At 33.6% G+C, this 18,156-nt stretch overlaps 4 protein-coding genes and 1 non-coding gene across 8 annotated transcripts; 4 read left to right on the top strand and 1 right to left on the bottom strand.

Moving 5' to 3' along the window:
• Nucleotides 1-111: 111 nt before the first annotated feature.
• Nucleotides 112-1,913, bottom strand: LOC109854477 (26S proteasome non-ATPase regulatory subunit 7). Its single transcript, XM_020427584.1, has 5 exons — nt 1,725-1,913; nt 1,468-1,560; nt 1,208-1,386; nt 919-1,122; nt 112-838 (listed from the first exon to the last, which is right to left on the bottom strand). Exons 1-5 carry the CDS (start codon nt 1,897-1,899, stop codon nt 518-520), a joined length of 972 nt encoding a protein of 323 aa, XP_020283173.1. The 5' UTR covers nt 1,900-1,913; the 3' UTR covers nt 112-517.
• An 84-nt stretch (nt 1,914-1,997) lies between these two features.
• LOC109854478 (inosine triphosphate pyrophosphatase) lies at nt 1,998-4,243 on the top strand. 2 transcript variants are annotated; one of them, XM_020427585.1, is made up of 3 exons: nt 2,002-2,086; nt 2,211-2,319; nt 3,566-4,241. In XM_020427585.1, the coding sequence occupies exon 3, from the start codon at nt 3,567-3,569 to the stop codon at nt 4,131-4,133; it is 567 nt and encodes a 188-aa protein (XP_020283174.1). In that variant the 5' UTR covers nt 2,002-2,086; nt 2,211-2,319; nt 3,566; the 3' UTR covers nt 4,134-4,241. The 2 variants fall into 2 exon arrangements, with proteins under 2 accessions (XP_020283175.1, XP_020283174.1); XM_020427586.1 differs by lacking the exon at nt 2,211-2,319 and having other exon boundaries at nt 1,998-2,086; nt 3,566-4,243.
• Nucleotides 4,244-6,894: 2,651 nt separating this feature from the next.
• LOC109854472 (vitellogenin-4-like) lies at nt 6,895-14,816 on the top strand. Its single transcript, XM_020427579.1, has 16 exons — nt 6,895-6,956; nt 7,734-7,778; nt 8,570-8,892; nt 8,989-9,129; nt 9,197-9,373; nt 9,478-9,623; nt 9,722-10,099; nt 10,224-10,543; nt 10,637-11,256; nt 11,395-12,275; nt 12,483-12,612; nt 12,687-12,923; nt 13,055-13,405; nt 13,641-13,965; nt 14,226-14,520; nt 14,602-14,816. The coding sequence occupies exons 1-16, from the start codon at nt 6,938-6,940 to the stop codon at nt 14,789-14,791; spliced, it is 4,578 nt and encodes a 1,525-aa protein (XP_020283168.1). The 5' UTR covers nt 6,895-6,937; the 3' UTR covers nt 14,792-14,816.
• A 693-nt stretch (nt 14,817-15,509) lies between these two features.
• On the top strand, nt 15,510-15,583 carry Trnan-guu. The gene has a single exon. It is a non-coding gene; the product is annotated as a tRNA-Asn (tRNA).
• A 372-nt stretch (nt 15,584-15,955) lies between these two features.
• On the top strand, nt 15,956-17,669 carry LOC109854466 (protein l(2)37Cc). 3 transcript variants are annotated; one of them, XM_020427568.1, is made up of 4 exons: nt 15,956-16,060; nt 16,451-16,555; nt 16,686-17,107; nt 17,221-17,669. In XM_020427568.1, exons 2-4 carry the CDS (start codon nt 16,468-16,470, stop codon nt 17,527-17,529), a joined length of 819 nt encoding a protein of 272 aa, XP_020283157.1. In that variant the 5' UTR covers nt 15,956-16,060; nt 16,451-16,467; the 3' UTR covers nt 17,530-17,669. The 3 variants fall into 3 exon arrangements, with proteins under 3 accessions (XP_020283157.1, XP_020283159.1, XP_020283158.1); XM_020427570.1 differs by lacking the exon at nt 15,956-16,060 and adding an exon at nt 16,061-16,081; XM_020427569.1 differs by lacking the exon at nt 15,956-16,060 and adding an exon at nt 16,096-16,248.
• The last annotated feature ends 487 nt before the right edge of the window (nt 17,670-18,156 follow it).

Genomic DNA, 18,156 nt, shown 5'->3' with positions numbered 1-18,156 from the left:
TAAGTTTGGAAACTATCTCTTTGATGAAATTTTAATAGTGTTATATAAATTTGCATTAGTTGATCATGCGAGTAATCAATAAATTTAAAAATACCAAAACTTGTATTTTATTCTTCATGAAGTAGTTTGTATTAATTATTCATTGTTAATTATAAAAACTTTGAAAGAGTATTGTAATGGTTACAATAATAATCTAAAACTTGTCGTAACCCTAAATTTTTCGATATATTGACTATATCATTCATTATACAGTCATTACACATTCAAAATACGAAAATCTTGAATTATAATTCTTGTGTCTTATATATTTTGTGCCTAATTATTAAAAAAAATTCAGAATTATGCCAGAATTAATTCAGGAACCAATTTACTCATAATACATTTTTAAACTGTCATTATTTATAGATGCGCAGTGTAATTCTGTACAAATTGTGAATACGCTTGACTATTACACACAAAGTCAATAATTGTCCTCAACTTTAACAGTTTCAATTTTGCATACTGTGTATGAGCAGACTCAAAAGTGACTTTGACTCTTATTTTTTGCCTTTTCATCTCCCTTCTTTTCTTCTTCTTTCTTCTCTTCCTTTTTTGTATCTTTTTTTCCATCGGTTTCTTTTTTCTCGGCATCACGATTGGTTAATTTGTTGCCGATTAAGTTGTGTAAAGCCACTATAGACCTAACCAGAGCTGCTAGATATACAACCAGCATCTGATCGTTTGTTTTTATATATAGAGAATCTACAAAACTACTTTGAGTCATGTCTGGTAATAAGTTGAAGATATCTTGAAGTTGATAAACAATTTGATGATTAATAGGTAATTTCCCACTTCCAACCTGTGAAACAATTTATTTTACCAAGTAAACATTAAAATAACCTAGCTATAAATTGTATTTAAAAAAATAAAGTTACATACCTGTAGCAGATAATCTCTAATTTCTCGAATTTGTTCATGAAGACCTTTCAAGCCAAGCAGTTGGTTTGTGATTCTTTGGCTGAGTGTACCAACTGTTGTGTCTTTGATATCTCTTAATAAATGTTCTACTCCAACTTCCTCTGCTTCTTCAGCTCCAATTTCACTTGGAATATGCTCAAAAGTTTTGGAAGTTGGTGATCCATCCTGTAGATTGCAATTTTATATCTTTAATATTTTTAAATATTGTTTCACAAATAGTATATTGATACTATATTATGTACACACATACATCATGTACTTCTTCAACTGCTTGATATGCTTCTGTAGGAAGTCCTAGATCCTTTGGTTTCGCATCAATAATCACCAAAACTGAATTAGGACAGTATCTTCTAATTAGCTCGTTGATAGCAACATCATTTTGATGCAACTTAGGTCCTGTATGGTACCAGCCAACTACCTTTTCACGAGCTGGAAATGAGCATATCTTGCAATCAAAACTCTTGAACTTTTTAAATGATATTTATACACATTTAAATTACAAATGTTTACCATTGACTTTCTTGAACATTCCATACATGTTTTCAAGATAATCATGATCGAGAAACCACACGCTCTTGTCCTTATCATCTTCATCGAAAGGTACTGGAACATGAATGTTTATCTTTTAATATTGCAGATCTTAAAGTAATATCAAATAACACTTACGAGTAATTTGTTTTACATTCATACACACAACACAATTACGTTACAACAAAACATCAACATCCGGAAAAATACTGTAGTCTGTTGTGAGAGTTGATTCTAACCTGCAAAACTGTTTGATACATCCAAGATTCCCTTAGCCCTCCAACTGCCCAAAAGTACACCGACTACTCTCTTCTGGTTTCCGATTTTTCCCATACGATTGAAGTGATCCACCACGCTTAACAGCACTAGCGGATGGACCACAACTTTTGTTGTCACAACCTCTTGACTCGGCATTTTTGGACAAACTCGAAACGCTACACCATCAACTGTACAAACCAACCGCTCATCAAAGCGCCACTGATTTCAAGAAATAACAAGAATGGCGTGCTGTGCATCAATTTTGCTGAAGCGCCGTGTAGGTATCGACCGAAGAAAAAAATACGTCCTCTCTATATTCTTGTAAAAGACAAGATAATATAAGGTAAAATAATTTTGTGAAAAACTACGTATTATATACATGTAAATTATTTTCTGTATTCAATTATACAGCTATTTTTGAGCATTTGATTTATAAATGAAATTTTTCTTTTTTAACGCCTTCAAAGTTGGCAAGCATTATTAAAAGGTCAACGTTGCCAGAATTACTACCACTTTAGCTTGTTGGTTAGGAACGAGTTGTAAAATAAACGTATCTCGATATTCTCAATTAGGAAGGTAATATATATTTTTGTTATACATCAAAATTTTTTAATAAAAATTTATAATAAAAATAATTTAATGCTTGAGATCACATTGTGTGCGCTTACATTTAAAATGTAAAAGTGTCTCATCACACTGTACACTACGTGACTACAAACGTCAGTCCAAGAGTAATGCCAACTTAAAGAATGTAAAAAGCGCGCGCAATTTACATAAGATAATACGACAAAGATATAAAAAATTACTTATCATTGCAATTTTTTCTGCTTATATATATTGTGAAGAATAAATCGTAAAATTAGTTTGAATTGATTTTTTACAAACGTTGACACTTTTATATAATTAATATCCATATCGTCACACAAGGTTAGATAAGAACTAATCGGAAAATACGGAAAAACGGATTTTCCAATGATGTAGTCTTGTGCATCTGCCAGAAAAGAAAACTTTCAATTGATATACAGAATTTTTCAAAACAATGTTATCGCTTATATAAAGAGTTTTTTAAATACACATTTAATAACACACAAGATATTATTATTAACAAATATATTTTGTCTTCAGAGAATCTGCATTTGTTCATCTTGTTCATTATTAGTATATTTTCGGAATCTTCTGCAGATCTCTGAGACACATTTTACACACGTACAAAATTTTCCATACATGTATTAACATTTTTTTTAATCCTTCAGTGCCAGACATAAAAAATGACCTACGAGTTGTCCAGACTGGAGATCCACGCGACTTTAAGTTCGAATATCTCCGCAAAAAATCAATGTTTTTTTTTTGTTTTTTTTTTAATCGAAAGGTTAAACGATTCTGCGTCTATCAAAGAAACAAATTGAAAAAATCTCTAGTAGTTTCAAAGAAACGTTTGAAACGTTTCTGCGCGCCATGATCTAATAAATGGTTATAAATCGTTTTTTAATATAGTAGAATTGCACAAACTGAAAAAAAATTTACTTACTTTTCAAAATGTCAACGTTTTGTCCAGACTTGAGTCTCTCAGATCCTTTTCGCTTTTTCAAAATTCAATCTTCGCAAAGCTTAAATTAAACGAAGGACACTGTTAACTACTTCTACCATTGTCTAAGACCCTAAGGTTTGTTTTCATGGCCTTCAGATGTCGCGCTAAATTAATAGAAACACCGGTTTAAAACTTTCAGCTAGGTCTCGGAGACCAATATCTGATTGATTGACATTGAAAATTTAAGCATTCTGTGCAAAATGCATGATAGTCTGATAGTTTTTTCTTTTGCAGGATGTCGAAACCCATAGTATTTGTGACAGGTAATGCAAAAAAACTTGAAGAATTTATTGCTATTCTGGGAAAGAACTTTCCTCGACAAATAACGAGTAATAAGATCGATCTGCCCGAATATCAAGGAGAGATAGATGACATTTGTCGAGACAAATGTCGAGCAGCAGCAAAGTTAGTAAAGGGTCCGGTAATAATTGAAGACACGTGTCTTTGTTTCAATGCATTAGGAGGTCTTCCAGGACCGTACATTAAGTGGTTTCTCGAAAAACTGGGCCCGGAAGGTCTTCATAGAATGCTTAACGGATGGGACGATAAATCGGCAGAAGCAGTTTGCACATTCGCTTATTGTTCCGGCAACGATGAGGTTCTTCTATTCCAAGGTCGAACTCAGGGCACTATTGTGAGTCCACGGGGACCTAGAGACTTCGGTTGGGATCCTTGTTTTCAGCCCGTGGGTTACGAGAAAACTTATGCGGAATTGCCGAAAGAAGAAAAGAATAAAATTTCCCACCGCAGCAAAGCACTCGGAAACTTAAAAGATTATTTTATGAATAATGAGAAACATTAATTTATTTTATATTTGTGTGTGTATACGTATATATATTGATAAAATTATCATACCTCTCACATGAATCTTTTATTCGCAAAAACATTTTCCTGCTTTCTTTTGCACCTTTAAAAATAAAATTATAATAAACTTTATAAAGTACTCATTTCAACGTATATTTATATGATAATTTAACTCGGTTATTATATATATGTTATATAATCAAGATAATTGGTTGTTGTTCGAGCGTATTTATTATTATACAAGTTTTTAATTTTTTGAACGGAGTAAAAGAGAGAAAGATAAAAAGAAAGAGAGAGTTGTTTTGTCTTCATGTTTTAATTTATGCGGTGACCTATAATGTTGACATTCGATATCCGTTGTATTTATCAAAGGTGATTCTTCGCCGAAAACATCGCATGAAGTTTAACGTCTTGACACAACAGATAGTCGGTTCTCTCCGAGAACATATGGAGTCACTTGCCAGCAGCTTGGAAGTTATCGCGACACCTCACGACTCGGAATCTGATAACTTTAATTTCGATAAATCGCAACGTGTGTTAATCGACGATTTTCATCTTGTAAAATCTTACGTGACGCAACAAATTGAAATATGGAGCCATACTATATATATTGTAATCATTTGGTAAAAGATATTGTTAATCATGCGAACCGATACCTCTCATACACAAGCACTCATAATTAGAACTACACCAGTAATAACTGCCGCGAATGCGATCTCGCTTGCTGTTCGCTTGCTTTATTTACCAATGTAACGAGTTTGCACATGTACAAGTAATGTTGGAATAAAGTGACGCACGTGGAAAATAACCACGTGCAAAGAGTAGATTATTGAGAAATCATTTAACGTAATGTTCTTATCCTGATCTATTTATTAACAGATTGTAGTTTTCTCTTTTCTCTCTTTTCTTACAATGCAACCAAATCTTAAATAAAAAAAACACGTCATTTGCTTTAATCAGCACATCTGCGACAGAAACAAATGATTTTGTTGTATTTTAAATATTGTATATAAAATATTTGTCTAATAATAAGGAACTTTAATATTGCTTGCAAAACTTGAAATTATATCGCACGCTTTCCACATAGAGCAACATTCTATACAAATCTTTCTTAGATATTCGTTGAATATCATTTGAAGGTACGGATGTCCACTAGATGTCTAATTGACATTTATTATGTTTGTGTCAGCTTTATTGCATTGTATAACAGTAAGAATGATAAATAAGCAATATTTTAAGTGTCACACGTTATTACGTGAAAGCGCTGGTAAACACGCAATCAGCTGTAGTTTTCTGTGCTTTATCAAACTGCTGTGTTCGATGATTATTTAATTTATACGATTAATGGAAAAATTGTGCGTTCGACGACCGCGATCGTTCTCAGTAAAAAAAGAAGCATTTTAAAAACCAACCTATTGAACACATTCGTTTCAGTGCGATGAAGTAAATAAAGTTGAATAATTAGTTGAAGTCTGATTCAAATTGAAGCGAGAAAAAGAGCGAGTTGTTATAATTGCAATATCATCTACAACAAAATTTTTTTGTTATCGATTGTTTTTTGTTCATACCAATATAGTTTTATTGCATATCTTGCGTATTCAACGTGAAATTATTAAACATTACTCTCTTTTCTAATAATAAATGAATATTCTAAACTTAATAATGAATCTGCTCATATATGTATATATATATATATATATCTTGACCTTGTCTTTCTGATCTTCTTATCAAGTAGCTATAATTTCTTCTTGCATTTTCATCTCGACTATTCACGTCTCATCACCTTCACGATGCCGATCTTCTTGTTCGACACACTTTGCGCGCCTGTCATATGATGACTCACGACGATTATTTCATGATTACGGAGATGCCGTCCCTAATGGGCACATTTGTGAAAATATTGCACAAATATGAAATCATGAGTGACGACGATTTCTTGCATTTCTTCATATGCAATCATATTTCTACGTATTTTAAACATCACATAACTGAATTTCTTTTCTCAATTATTGGACAATTTCTTTGTGAAATTAATTTTGCAAATATACCGCTAAGATGATTCGCCATATCGTTATTCTTTTGCCGAAATAGTATTTGGAAATTAATTTTGCAAACAACTACAAATATTTCAGAAAAGATCAATGTTTTTACATCTATTTCCTAAAATATGTCTGTATAATTGCAAATAACAATTTTAGTGCAAGATTTCGTCACATAATTTTGTAAATTTCCTATCAGGGGTCTGATCGAATCGGCAGTACCGTCCCAGAGACGTTCAATGATCCATCTTTTCCGACGTACGTGAATCATCGAAAGCGAGCGGTATGATTGCACGTGGTATGTAAACAAAGATAAAATCGTTAAACAACATATATATTTATACATATGCGTAAAAATAAGAAATTATTTTCAACGGGAAAAACGTTGATGCGTAGTTGAAGAAGCAGGGTCGGAAGATCGATCACGATCGGTCAAATGCGCACGTCCGATATTGACCCTGTAATATATACATTCCAATTGTTTCCGATATATATGCGCGCGTGCGTTTTTACACGTTATTAAAACGCGACACAGCTGCAGAAAGAGAGATGCCCGAAAGGGGTTATCTCTTTGATTACACCGGTACGGTTCTAGTCACTTTCTTTCTCCTTTTCGCTCTCGTTCTACGTGTGTAACGCACATCCCCTTCTACGCGGGGTTATCGGTTTGCACTTTTGCATTTCACACCGGCAGCATCTTTGCGCCCTATAAAAGCAAGAGAATCTCGCGTACAAATACCAGTCTCGCATCAGGGGTCACGCTATGATGAATGCCCTTATCGGTAAGTCATTACTCGCCGCTAAACACGAGGTGCACCTTCGTACTCGTATATCTCGCGAGATGTGTTTTGACGGAGTTTGCATTTTCCAAGTTTGCAGTTTTCTCCCGTGAAAAAAGTTCTTCGTATGTAGACAATTCTATATTCGATTATGTATGATTAAATATATAATCATACATATGAGATCTTTTAAAAATGTTATACATAATTGTATATAATTACAACAAAGTTAAATTTATTTAGTGTTTAACTAGCAGAGAATTTATAGTCAATACAATTCAATATATGTGTTGAATGTGAAAAGTATATCTACTTTTTAAACGTGTAAATTAATACACAAAAATTCGAATTGAATTCAATTCAAAAATTCATTTAAGCTTAATTTGCATTTTATATATAAGTTACTCATTTTATCTTCTTAAAAAAAGTTAGAAAATCCATCATTATATATATATATATATATATATAATTATAAATATATATAATTTTATTTATGTAACTAGATCTATATCCCAGTAAAACATTTTTTATACATACTTATACACAAATTAAAATTACTATATCTAATTATGCAAATTTATATGCCGAATATGTCCATACAATTTTATACATGAAAAAGTTTTTACCGGGATAGAATAACATGATATATAGAATCAGATATAACTGAATATATAGGAATTTGTCCACATGTAAAAACCTTTTTTTCGAACCCTTCGACGATGTGTATAAATAAATATGAAAAATATAACTAATCACACTCACATGTAAATTGTGTTTTAGGATTGTTGTTGTGCTTAGCGGCCGCGTCTGCGGTGCCGTTAAAAAGTAAGTTACGTCTTTTATTTAATTTTCTCTAATATTTTCGAAATATTACATTGTTAAAAAGAGATGTAATTTAAATGCATTTAGAAACTTATTTTACAAAACACATATGTGTGTTAAACAAATTTGAAAAATTTTGCGTATTATTTTTGCCGTTTTATTTTATAAATTAGATTAGATGAAAAATATGGTGTATAAAATATTATTACTTATGCTGATTGAAGTTAAGATTTAAGTAAATAGACATATATATAACATTCTGTCTAAGAATTATGTTTTAATATCATACAGTAAAACTTAACAACATTAGATGCTATTCCAAAATCAAAAAATTTTTCCTGCAATAAATTAAACAAAGAAACTATATGACTGGTAAAGTGCTAAAAGCAACAAGATTATTTTTCTACTTAAAGCTTAGTCAGAGAAAACAATTTTTTATAATATAATTGCATTTGTATTACAAAAGTAATATAATATACATACTTCATTATATTTAATTAAATAAATTTGTAACGTTAAAAAGTATAATGTTAAGATAATACATTTTTAAACAGTACTTTTGTTATAAGTAATAAATAATTAAGTAACAAAAAATAAGTAACTCAAATTATGATAAATTAAAATTAGAATTCTCAAATTTTTATATAAGATCAATTTTTTTAGAATTGTTTTTTAGAGAGACTTAGTCAGTTGAAAAAATCTATACTTCAAAGATTTTTGTCATATAATTTTAATTAAGTACGTTAATTTTAAATACATAATTTTTTTTCTTATTACTCACATTTTAATTTTAGAAATAAATGTTCCTGCTGGAAAAGAAATAATTTACAATTACTATGCTGACGTGAAAGCTGGAATTATCGAACCGGAACAATATGCTTCCCAATTTGGTCTCGCTGGAGAACTTCATATAAGGGATTCCTTGTTAACGCCATTAAGCAAGAGTGAAGTTGATTCAAACGTAGAAAGTCATTATTACGTTAAATTAAATAACGTGAAATATGGCTTATTCAATGGTAGAGTTTCGCATTCTCAATCAATCCAAGTGGATCAAAATATTGATGAAGAGGCACAGCAAATCGAAAATCCGTTTGTGATAGTTTATCACAATGGCAAAGTAAATTGTCTTTGTTTTTATTTTAACAATCTGTATAAAACTAGTTTGTTAGTTGTGAAAGACAAAAAATTTAATCTCTTGTATGTTCGATTTTAGCTTCAAGGTATTAAAGTGCCGAAAACAGAGAGTCTTTGGTCAAAGAATATAAAAATGGGTATTGCCTCGATGCTGCAACTGGATTTAGATCACATTCAACTACAACATCCGATAAAGCCGCACGCTTTCGTCACGCAAGAGGTGGGTAACGACTGATGGGAACATCCAGCATAAGGTGTCTAATGTTCTCTTTGGTTGTTACCACTAGAAAACCATTCACGGTATCTGCGAAGTCGCCTACAATGTCCATCCGAAGGATCAGAAACATCCGGAGGAAAGCAATGTCTTCGTGGTTACGAAGATGCACGATTTGAAGAACTGCAGCAACTTTGTCCAGCGTGTCTTCGACGTTGTCGAATGCCAGAAATGTCACGTAAAATCTGAGGTAAATTTCTATTAACTTGCCGTTTGAAGTAAAAAAACTTCTGATGTTTAATTTTTATTAAATTATAATTCTAATAATATATTGTATTTCTCTTTTTTTTTCAGGACGATATGACAACTGCCGCAAGAAGAGTTTTCCACATCGAACAACACGAGGAAGGAGAGCTCGTCATCAAACATCTGGTTGCTCACTCGGTTATCAATTACTTCCCCTATGAAGCTCGATCTGAAGCTCATTACCTATTGACAAAGTAATTATACGATAAAAAAATGTTACACTGTGTTTTGTTATAAGAATATATAAATTTATATATTGTGCGCTATATATTAACTCTATCTGTTATTTTAGCACTACTCTAGATCTGAAGTCTGTGGTGCCAGTGTTAGAGCCTGTGCCGGAAGCCGTAAACTTCCAAGATATACCTATTATTCGCAACGTCACTTACAACAAGCCCGTGGGTAATTACGCACTTCATGCCGCAGAAGATCTCACTCATGGTCGACATATGGTCAAATTGGACGAAATTATTCCTAAACTTAAGAAGATGTTGCTCGAAGCTGCCGATTATCTTGAAGAAAATCACATGAAGCACGACGAACCCGACTGGAAACACGGACAAACCATCAACAGAATACAAGAAATCATGAGCTATATGGATCTAGGTTCGCTCGAGCAAGTTTACAACGCTATTAAAAATCCGAAGACACCTACGGAAGTCACGATGAAGTAAGTAAATACGCGAGTGACCACAATAACTGTCACAATAAAGATAGTTAACGCTAGAAACATAAAAAAAAAATAATAATTTTATTTGCGTTAGAATAAATAAAACTAATACTTGAACTTCAAGGAACATCTTTCTGAAAATGGTTCCAACCGCGGGCACAACCGCTGCTTGCCATTTCACGCGAAATGTCATTCGCAAACACAAGGAAAACAATGTGACCGTTATCTCGATGCTAACGAAATTACCTATGCACGTCAAAGTACCGAGCGAGAGATTGCTTCTCGAAATGGAAGATCTGTTAAAGTTCAACGATGTGCCAGCTGAAGTCAAGAAGGCCAGCATCCTCTGCTTCTCCATTTTAGTTCGCAAAACATTCTTGCATCATCAAGGCTCTCATTCTCTTCTTGACAGATACATTCATTACTTCTCTGAACATGTCAAGAGTATATATATATATAAATATTTTATATTAAATATATTACAATTGTTCATGTCCAAACAGTATAATTGCATGATCATATTTTTGTGAATTTCAGACGAGCCAACGTATCAGATGAAAGTAGTATATTTGATGGCAATGAAGAACGTTCAAGTAGGCAATATCGAAAAATTGTTGGAGCCAATCATCCGTGGAGAAGTTCAAATATCTGAGAATCCGTACGCTATTCGCGCTCAGGCAATATGGGCCGTCAAAGAAGCGATCGCCGATAAAGTCGAGTATACTCACGATCTGCTGTGGCCGATTCTTTCTGACGTCTCCAACCCATTGCCTATCAGAATCATCGCTTACGAAGTTCTGATGAGCCAGATGCCAAACTTGCAGCGACTTATGAACATCTACTGGTTCATGGTATACGAAAAGAACAACCATCTATACAATTATCATCTGACTACTCTGAAAGGTCTCGCCAATTCCGTGGATCCTTGTCTTGAACCGGTTCGTGAAATGGCCAGAAAGGTCTTGAGCTTCACGAGAATCAGACCGGTGACAACTCAGCTTTCGTTTACACAATTTGTCGAATACACAGATCCCACTTACGAACATGGCGAATCCTTGAAACTCTCTTGGGTTTTGAATTCACTGACCGGTACGCCAGAAGGTGGATATATCGAGTATCACTCATCCGTTGCTCGTAAACCTGTCAACGTGCTCGGTGTAAGTATATTTCAAGTATCGCGAAAAAATATCTTCATATGTAAATGTTTACATTTGTATTTCATATTTTTATTAATGTGCTACATAATTAATGTATACATAAAATAATTTCAAGAGACACATGTGTTTTCTCCTTAGGTCTACTGGCATGTATATGGTGTGGATGAGGCCATAAATCTAGTCAAAAAAGAATTGTTCGGCAGTTCTGTTGTAAATCTCAGTCACAAAAAAGTGCAGAATATTTTGGTTCATGCCGCTAAAGACATGCCTGCGCAGAAATCTGTTCAGGTTGACATTCGCATTACACTAAACGATCATGTGATCATTGCCAATCACTACGATAAGGATAACTTCGTGAATGTGATACACGACGTGATGCAAGACGTGCTGAATATAAAGCAAACAATGTTTGGTAACTACCAAGAAGTCATGTACTCCAATCTCTATGAGATGCAGGTGCCCACCGACATAGGTATGCAAGCGGTTCTCGGCACCAAGATACCTCAATTGTGGTCGGTTAAGTTCAACGAGATCGTCACCGACGTTAAGAAACCATCTGTGAACGTTAACGTCGCACTTGACACTCGCGTATGGAAACACGGTGGATACGTCATGTCGATCTACAATCCCATCGTCGACGTTTGGCACTCGATTCGCCGGTCCGTCACTGAGGACGTCGCGTTACCAATAGAGATGAACTTTAGCTACAATCATGACACGAAGAGTCTTAAGATCAGCGTGCCGAGGTTACCAATGAACAAACTATCGCATATTGGTGTGCGACACTTTGCGAAGAACTTAGTGACCGTTGAGCACGATGAGAAAAACCATCTCTTTTGTTGTCATCACTATACGGTCGTCACTACCGGCAATAAGAAGGCATATCGCTATGTCATGAATGTGAAGGATGTAGGTCTTGAATACGTGACAACGATCTACGATTGCGAGAACGGAATCACGCCAGAAAGTGACAAAGTGGAATGGCAACGTGATCTTTCTCCGGAACACAAGACCGCTTGGTAAGTATTCGAAGTATTTTTATATTTGTATTTATTTACATCTGGTGTTGCACAACATTTATGGGTGATTGAAATAATGATCAATATTAATTTCGTATTTCTTTTTTTTTGTTTATATTATGAAGAGAAATATGATGTGTGTGTTGAATTCGAAGAAGTCGTTTACTTTTGATTGCCGATGTTATCATATTGCGATTTATTTGGCAGGGATTCAATGATCGTACGGTACCTCATGGGTATCCGTCAGAAATGGATCAACGACTTCATCTCGCCGCAAAAAGGCAGCTGCGGAAGGCTCGAAAGAATACAACCTAGTGTTGTTTATCCTTCATCGCAAGTGAGTAGAAAAACAATTTTTATCTGCAAAAATGAATTTTGATAACCATTACTATTTTGGACTTTTTTTTACAGGTCGATCTGACCTTACGAGCCAATGTGGAAGATGTCGAACACGTTCACAAGAAGATGTCGAAATTTAGCAGCACGAAGATCAATATTCGCGGTACTCTCGACGTCAAAGCAGCTTCTACAAACGAGTCCGTGCTTTCGTGGGACATGAATGTGAACGCCGACATGTCACAGGGGCACGTAGTCAACAATGTCAAGGTTCAAATGACGAGAGTGACACCAGGGGAAAAAAATTTGAAGGTAACAATTATCTCGACTTTTATCATAAAAGAGAATTTTAATTCAAAATAATTTACAAATAAGCGAAGAAATGTGCAATGAGAGATTCGAAGAAAATTATCGATTATTAAGCGTGGGTTTTACTTTTCTAGATCTGCGTAGAAGCTCAGAAAAACTATCCGGTCATTGAAACGGACCCACTGAAAGTCGACATCACGAAGCAGGAGACCAACGGAAAATTGACTATCAACGCAGGATTCACGGATGACGATAAATGCGTCCACGACGAAATGTCGATCTCGATTATCGTTAAGGGTGAGATGACAGAGGATCAGAAAAAGCAAATAGCGCACGATAATGTGCACGGTGCTTGTGTTAAAGACATTCAGAACCCGCAATTCCAAACTACACAGAATCACGTTGCCAAAACGAAGAATTGCTTCGAAGAAGTTATAAAATACTCAACTCTAAAGAAGTACACCATCAACGCATCGTACAAGAAGGTACAAATATATCTCGTATCTTTTAATTTTGTTTTAAATATTTATTTTGAAATCTAAATCTGTCTAATTCGCAGAAATTCAACATTTTCTTTTCAGATATTATGTTATTTAATTATATTATTAAAGAGTTTATGGTGAAAATAATTTTGACTCTGTAACTATTAAAAATTTTGTTGAAAAAAGGGAGATTTTATCGCGCGCAAAGTTTTAAATCTAAAACTTGAATATTTTTCAGGTGCCTATACAAGTACTCTCGAAAGTTGCTTGGATCGAAGATCAGCTTCGCGCGTTATACTTGCCGCATATAAAATATACTTCAAATCGTGCTCAAAGCAGTAACGCGCAAGTCGTAGTTGAGTATGCTTCCGATATGAGCCACATTAACGCATCCGTTGTCACTCCCGTTAACGGATACGAGTATGTTCGAATTCCTCTGCATGACCAAGTCTTAGAGGGTATGGTAATGGGTGAGCCAGTGTCGCATCCACAATGGCACTTCGTTATGGACAATACCCACTTTTCCATAGGCATGATGAACAAAGTGATACAAGGCCAATATAGTAAGTTCTATTTGAGTAAACCTTTTCTGCTGCGTGTGTGTGATTACTTGCTTATGCAATATACAATAACAGACTTGTCTACTTGTATTTATACGTCGTTTTGAAAGGCCTTGTTCGATTATTACTGGCAGTACCGAAAAATCTATAGGATACGTAACGTGAACCTATAGATTTTCAGTTATTGCTAGTATTTAATAACCGAACAGGAATAAAGCAGTTTATGCAATTTTGAGTGTTTTTTTTTTTTTTTTTTTTTGCAGAAGTGTGCACTGTCTACCCGGAAGTCTGGATCAGCTTCGACGACGATGTGAGATCACACGACGTGTTCGATAAATGGACGCTCGTATCCGGCAACTATATTGACCAGACGTATGCCGTTTTCGTGAAATCCGTGGAAGGCGACAAACTTGGTGTGAAGATGTATATTGGCGGTCATGAGTTAGAGATCGTGCCATGTAATTCGAGTATCACCGTGATCGTTGACGATAACAACGTAGTCGGACATGAGAATGGAGTTATGGTGCCGAACGACGATCCGAATTCTTACGCGATGAAGTAAGCGAGAAATGATAAATCGATCGTATATAAAAAATATTCGAGCAATAATCATCATTGAAATACGTTTTCTTTTTGTAGACTCACTGAGAACAACGAACATCTTGTGGTTCAGTCTCAACAAGTACCAGTGATGATGATGTGGACCCCTAGCACCGTGACCGTGGTGACGACCAATGCTCTGCAAGGTCACGTGACAGGAATATGCGGACATATGGACGAAACGCATAAAGAGAAACCTCCTCAGATTTACAGTGTTTCGAATCTTTAACTTCTAATATATATATTTCAATACATGTCTATTTTCTTTTATTTGTTATATATATTCAATGAAATATATTACTTAAATTTATCGCGACATAGCCTTAGAACATATATTTTATAAAAAAATATATTGTAAAACTGCTACCGTAAGAAAGAGAAACTTATAAATATATCATTTTATTTTTGTGTACGTAAACTTAGTATCTCTGACTGATCACTTTTTACTCTTTTTATCAAATTAAATTTTTACATTAGAATAATAATAATAATAATTTTATCAAACATCAATAACAAACTCGTCACCAAAAGCAACTTTTTTGCGAATAATTTTTCATATCGATTACTATATTCTTTAGTGAATTATTATTCACCAAAAGCAACTTTTTTGCTTTTGGTGACGAGTGGAAGAAAGATCCTGAACGAATATTGTTTATACTCAGTCTTATAATTCACTAAAGAATATAGTAATCGATATGAAAAATTATTCGCATTCGGACACGTATTACGCTACCATTTTTGAGAAACATCGTATTTTTTGTAAACAATTATACTATACAAAATAATTTTAAAACAAATAGTTTTGATAGAAAGAAATATATAAGTAATATATAATAATATAAAGAAATATAAAGAAATATATAAGTAACATATAATATTTTAGTTGTTTCGCTGTATAATATCTGCAATAATGTATATTGAGTTTAAAAAGATCACTGACTGGAGTTGCCTCCGTGGCGCAATCGGCTAGCGCGTTCGGCTGTTAACCGAAAGGTTGGTGGTTCGAGCCCACCCGGGGGCGTTTTATCTTTTGCTTTTTTTTTAACATTATTTTATATTACAATGTTAATAATATTGTTTCAATTTCTAGCAAAATGACCTCACAAGTGTATAAAAATCAATTTATATGCAATTTATTTTGCATATATTTGTACATCATACTGTTCAAATGACGTTTAATCAAAGTTTTGCAACAATTTAATGATTGAGCTTGTATTCACTTTGTACTAGTCTCAATTACAAAAAAAACTATGATAACAACACGTGTTTGTCATAATATAAACAATTGTATTAAATATTTCGTATTTAAATATAATTCTACGCACGTTTGCGCTGACATGATTTGAAATCGCCGCCTAGAATTGCGTTAAACTACCGCATCCGTTGCGGCGTTTGCGTCGCGTCCATTTTCAAGATATGGGTGTCCATTTTCTTCTTATCAACGCATGAACGTGCACGCGAGAAGAAAAGTGAATTTTTCATAAGTGAAATTTATTACGTAAGATCCGATTGTTTCGTCGTAAGCAGTAATAATTATTGTCGAGTTTAGTTTGCTTAGCTCCTAGTTGTCTACACAACATAAAATGTGCAGACAACTAGTAAATCGGCAAAATTCCAACCTGACCGGTTAACTCCTATATTTTGCTCCATTTATTACAAATCGTATAATATATTAAAACCGAGAATGTGAATATATATTATAGTACTTAACATATATTTTTAGTTTATTTTATAATTGTATCTTGTTGTATATTTAGTATAAATACATATTCAGATAATTATAGGTTAACTCAATGTCAAAACTAGTAACTACCATGTGAGATAGGATTACATGTATACACATCAAATTTCATCATCCTATATTATACATTATTTTATATTTTTGTAGATATAATACACTTAAGTATGGCAGCACAATTCTTTAATCGATTGGGTCAGCTCGGCCTAGGTATAGCTCTTACTGGTGGTGTTATCAATTCTGCATTATACAATGGTAAGTTATAAATGACAATACAATTTATTTATGAGATTATTAACAGGAAATTTAATTAAATATATATATATTAAAATTAAATATATTGCTTGAATATATATTAATTAAGTGTATTGCTGTTTTTTCTCAGTTGATGGTGGTCATAGAGCAGTTATATTTGATAGATTTGCTGGTATAAAAAATGCAGTGATAGGCGAAGGAACACACTTTTTTATTCCCTGGGTGCAAAAACCAATTATTTTTGACATCCGTTCACGACCGAGAAATGTTCCTGTTATTACCGGGAGCAAAGATCTTCAAAATGTAAATATCACTCTTCGTATCCTCTTCAGACCTGTGCCTGATTCTTTACCTAGAATATATACAATTCTTGGTGTGGATTATGATGAAAGAGTACTTCCGTCTATTACGACTGAAGTACTGAAAGCTGTAGTTGCACAATTTGATGCTAGTGAATTAATTACACAAAGAGAAATTGTATCTCAGAAGGTCAGTGAAGATTTAACAGAAAGAGCTGCACAATTTGGCCTTATCTTAGATGATATTTCACTTGTAAGTACAATAATATTTATTTGTTTGTTTATATCAGCATTATGTTTGTTTATATCATTGTTCATATTTCCGGTGCAAAATTATCATTTACTTTAAAAATAAAATTCTTTCAGACACATTTAACATTTGGCAAAGAGTTTACTCAGGCGGTAGAATTGAAACAAGTGGCGCAACAAGATGCAGAGAAAGCTCGTTTCTTAGTAGAAAAGGCTGAACAGCAGAAGAAGGCTGCTATTATTAGTGCCGAGGGTGACGCGCAAGCCGCACTTTTACTAGCGAAATCTCTAGCAGAAGCGGGAGACGGTCTAGTTGAGCTCAGAAAAATAGAAGCCGCCGAGGACATCGCGCACAACTTATCCAAGTCTCGTCAAGTGGCGTACTTGCCGTCAAGTTTGAATGTGCTGCTTAATTTGCCGCAATAAACTAAACGAACTATGAATTATGCATTTACATCATGAGAAGTTTGATGTTGTAACAGATTGTATAAATCGCCTAGCAGATGATGGAAACTTATCCGAAAAAGTGTTGCATAGCAGCAATACATAGTATTTCGTAACATTTATACTTTGGTTCGTCAATTCGTATCACTTTACAAATATGTGCATCCTTGTTTCTTTTATTAGAAACTTTGATGTTAAATGTCTCATTGTCGAGACAACTACAATTATTTCTTTTAATATCTACAATTTAAAACAAATTTCTTAGAGTGAAGACTTTAATTTACAATATTATACACAATATAATATAAAAGTATTATATTATGTATTATATTTTTTATTTTATTATACTCTCACCAAGAAGATATAGGAGGAGTAAGTTTGTCTTCCACAAAACTGTTACCTTACAATTATTTCCACTTATACATTTATTTTTACATAAATAACTTCACAGATCTACACTGTAAAATTAAATACAAACAATACAAAGATGCCTTTAGCTTGTACATATCTCACACATCTTATACATATGTATAAAACACGTCTTGAAAGATTATTATCGCAGAAACGAGAGAGAATCAAGGAACACGCAAATAGACATAATAAGCAAAT

The sequence above is a fragment of the Pseudomyrmex gracilis genome, unplaced genomic scaffold (genome assembly GCF_002006095.1).
Source record: "Pseudomyrmex gracilis isolate BER0280 unplaced genomic scaffold, ASM200609v1 scaffold_67, whole genome shotgun sequence".
Lineage (NCBI taxonomy): Eukaryota > Metazoa > Arthropoda > Insecta > Hymenoptera > Formicidae > Pseudomyrmex > Pseudomyrmex gracilis.
Note: the sequence above shows the minus strand (reverse complement) of the source record. Positions and strands in the feature narration are given on the sequence as shown.

What these genes read in the sequence shown, in the direction of transcription:
- LOC109854477 (XM_020427584.1), bottom strand. Translation starts at nt 1,899, where the DNA reads ATGCCGAGTCAAGAGGTTGTGACAACAAAAGTTGTGGTCCATCCGCTA. An exon ending in AATGTTCAAGAAAGTCAATG is followed by an intron (nt 1,387 to 1,467) that starts GTAAACATTTGT and finishes GCTCATTTCCAG; the next exon opens with CTCGTGAAAAGGTAGTTGGC. An exon ending in CAGTTGAAGAAGTACATGAT is followed by an intron (nt 1,123 to 1,207) that starts GTATGTGTGTAC and finishes TGCAATCTACAG; the next exon opens with GATGGATCACCAACTTCCAA.
- LOC109854478 (XM_020427586.1), top strand. Translation starts at nt 3,567, where the DNA reads ATGTCGAAACCCATAGTATTTGTGACAGGTAATGCAAAAAAACTTGAA.
- LOC109854472 (XM_020427579.1), top strand. An exon ending in GCTCATTACCTATTGACAAA is followed by an intron (nt 9,624 to 9,721) that starts GTAATTATACGA and finishes CTGTTATTTTAG; the next exon opens with CACTACTCTAGATCTGAAGT. An exon ending in CTTCTCTGAACATGTCAAGA is followed by an intron (nt 10,544 to 10,636) that starts GTATATATATAT and finishes TGTGAATTTCAG; the next exon opens with ACGAGCCAACGTATCAGATG.
- LOC109854466 (XM_020427568.1), top strand. Translation starts at nt 16,468, where the DNA reads ATGGCAGCACAATTCTTTAATCGATTGGGTCAGCTCGGCCTAGGTATA. An exon ending in CAATTCTGCATTATACAATG is followed by an intron (nt 16,556 to 16,685) that starts GTAAGTTATAAA and finishes GTTTTTTCTCAG; the next exon opens with TTGATGGTGGTCATAGAGCA. An exon ending in TCTTAGATGATATTTCACTT is followed by an intron (nt 17,108 to 17,220) that starts GTAAGTACAATA and finishes AAATTCTTTCAG; the next exon opens with ACACATTTAACATTTGGCAA.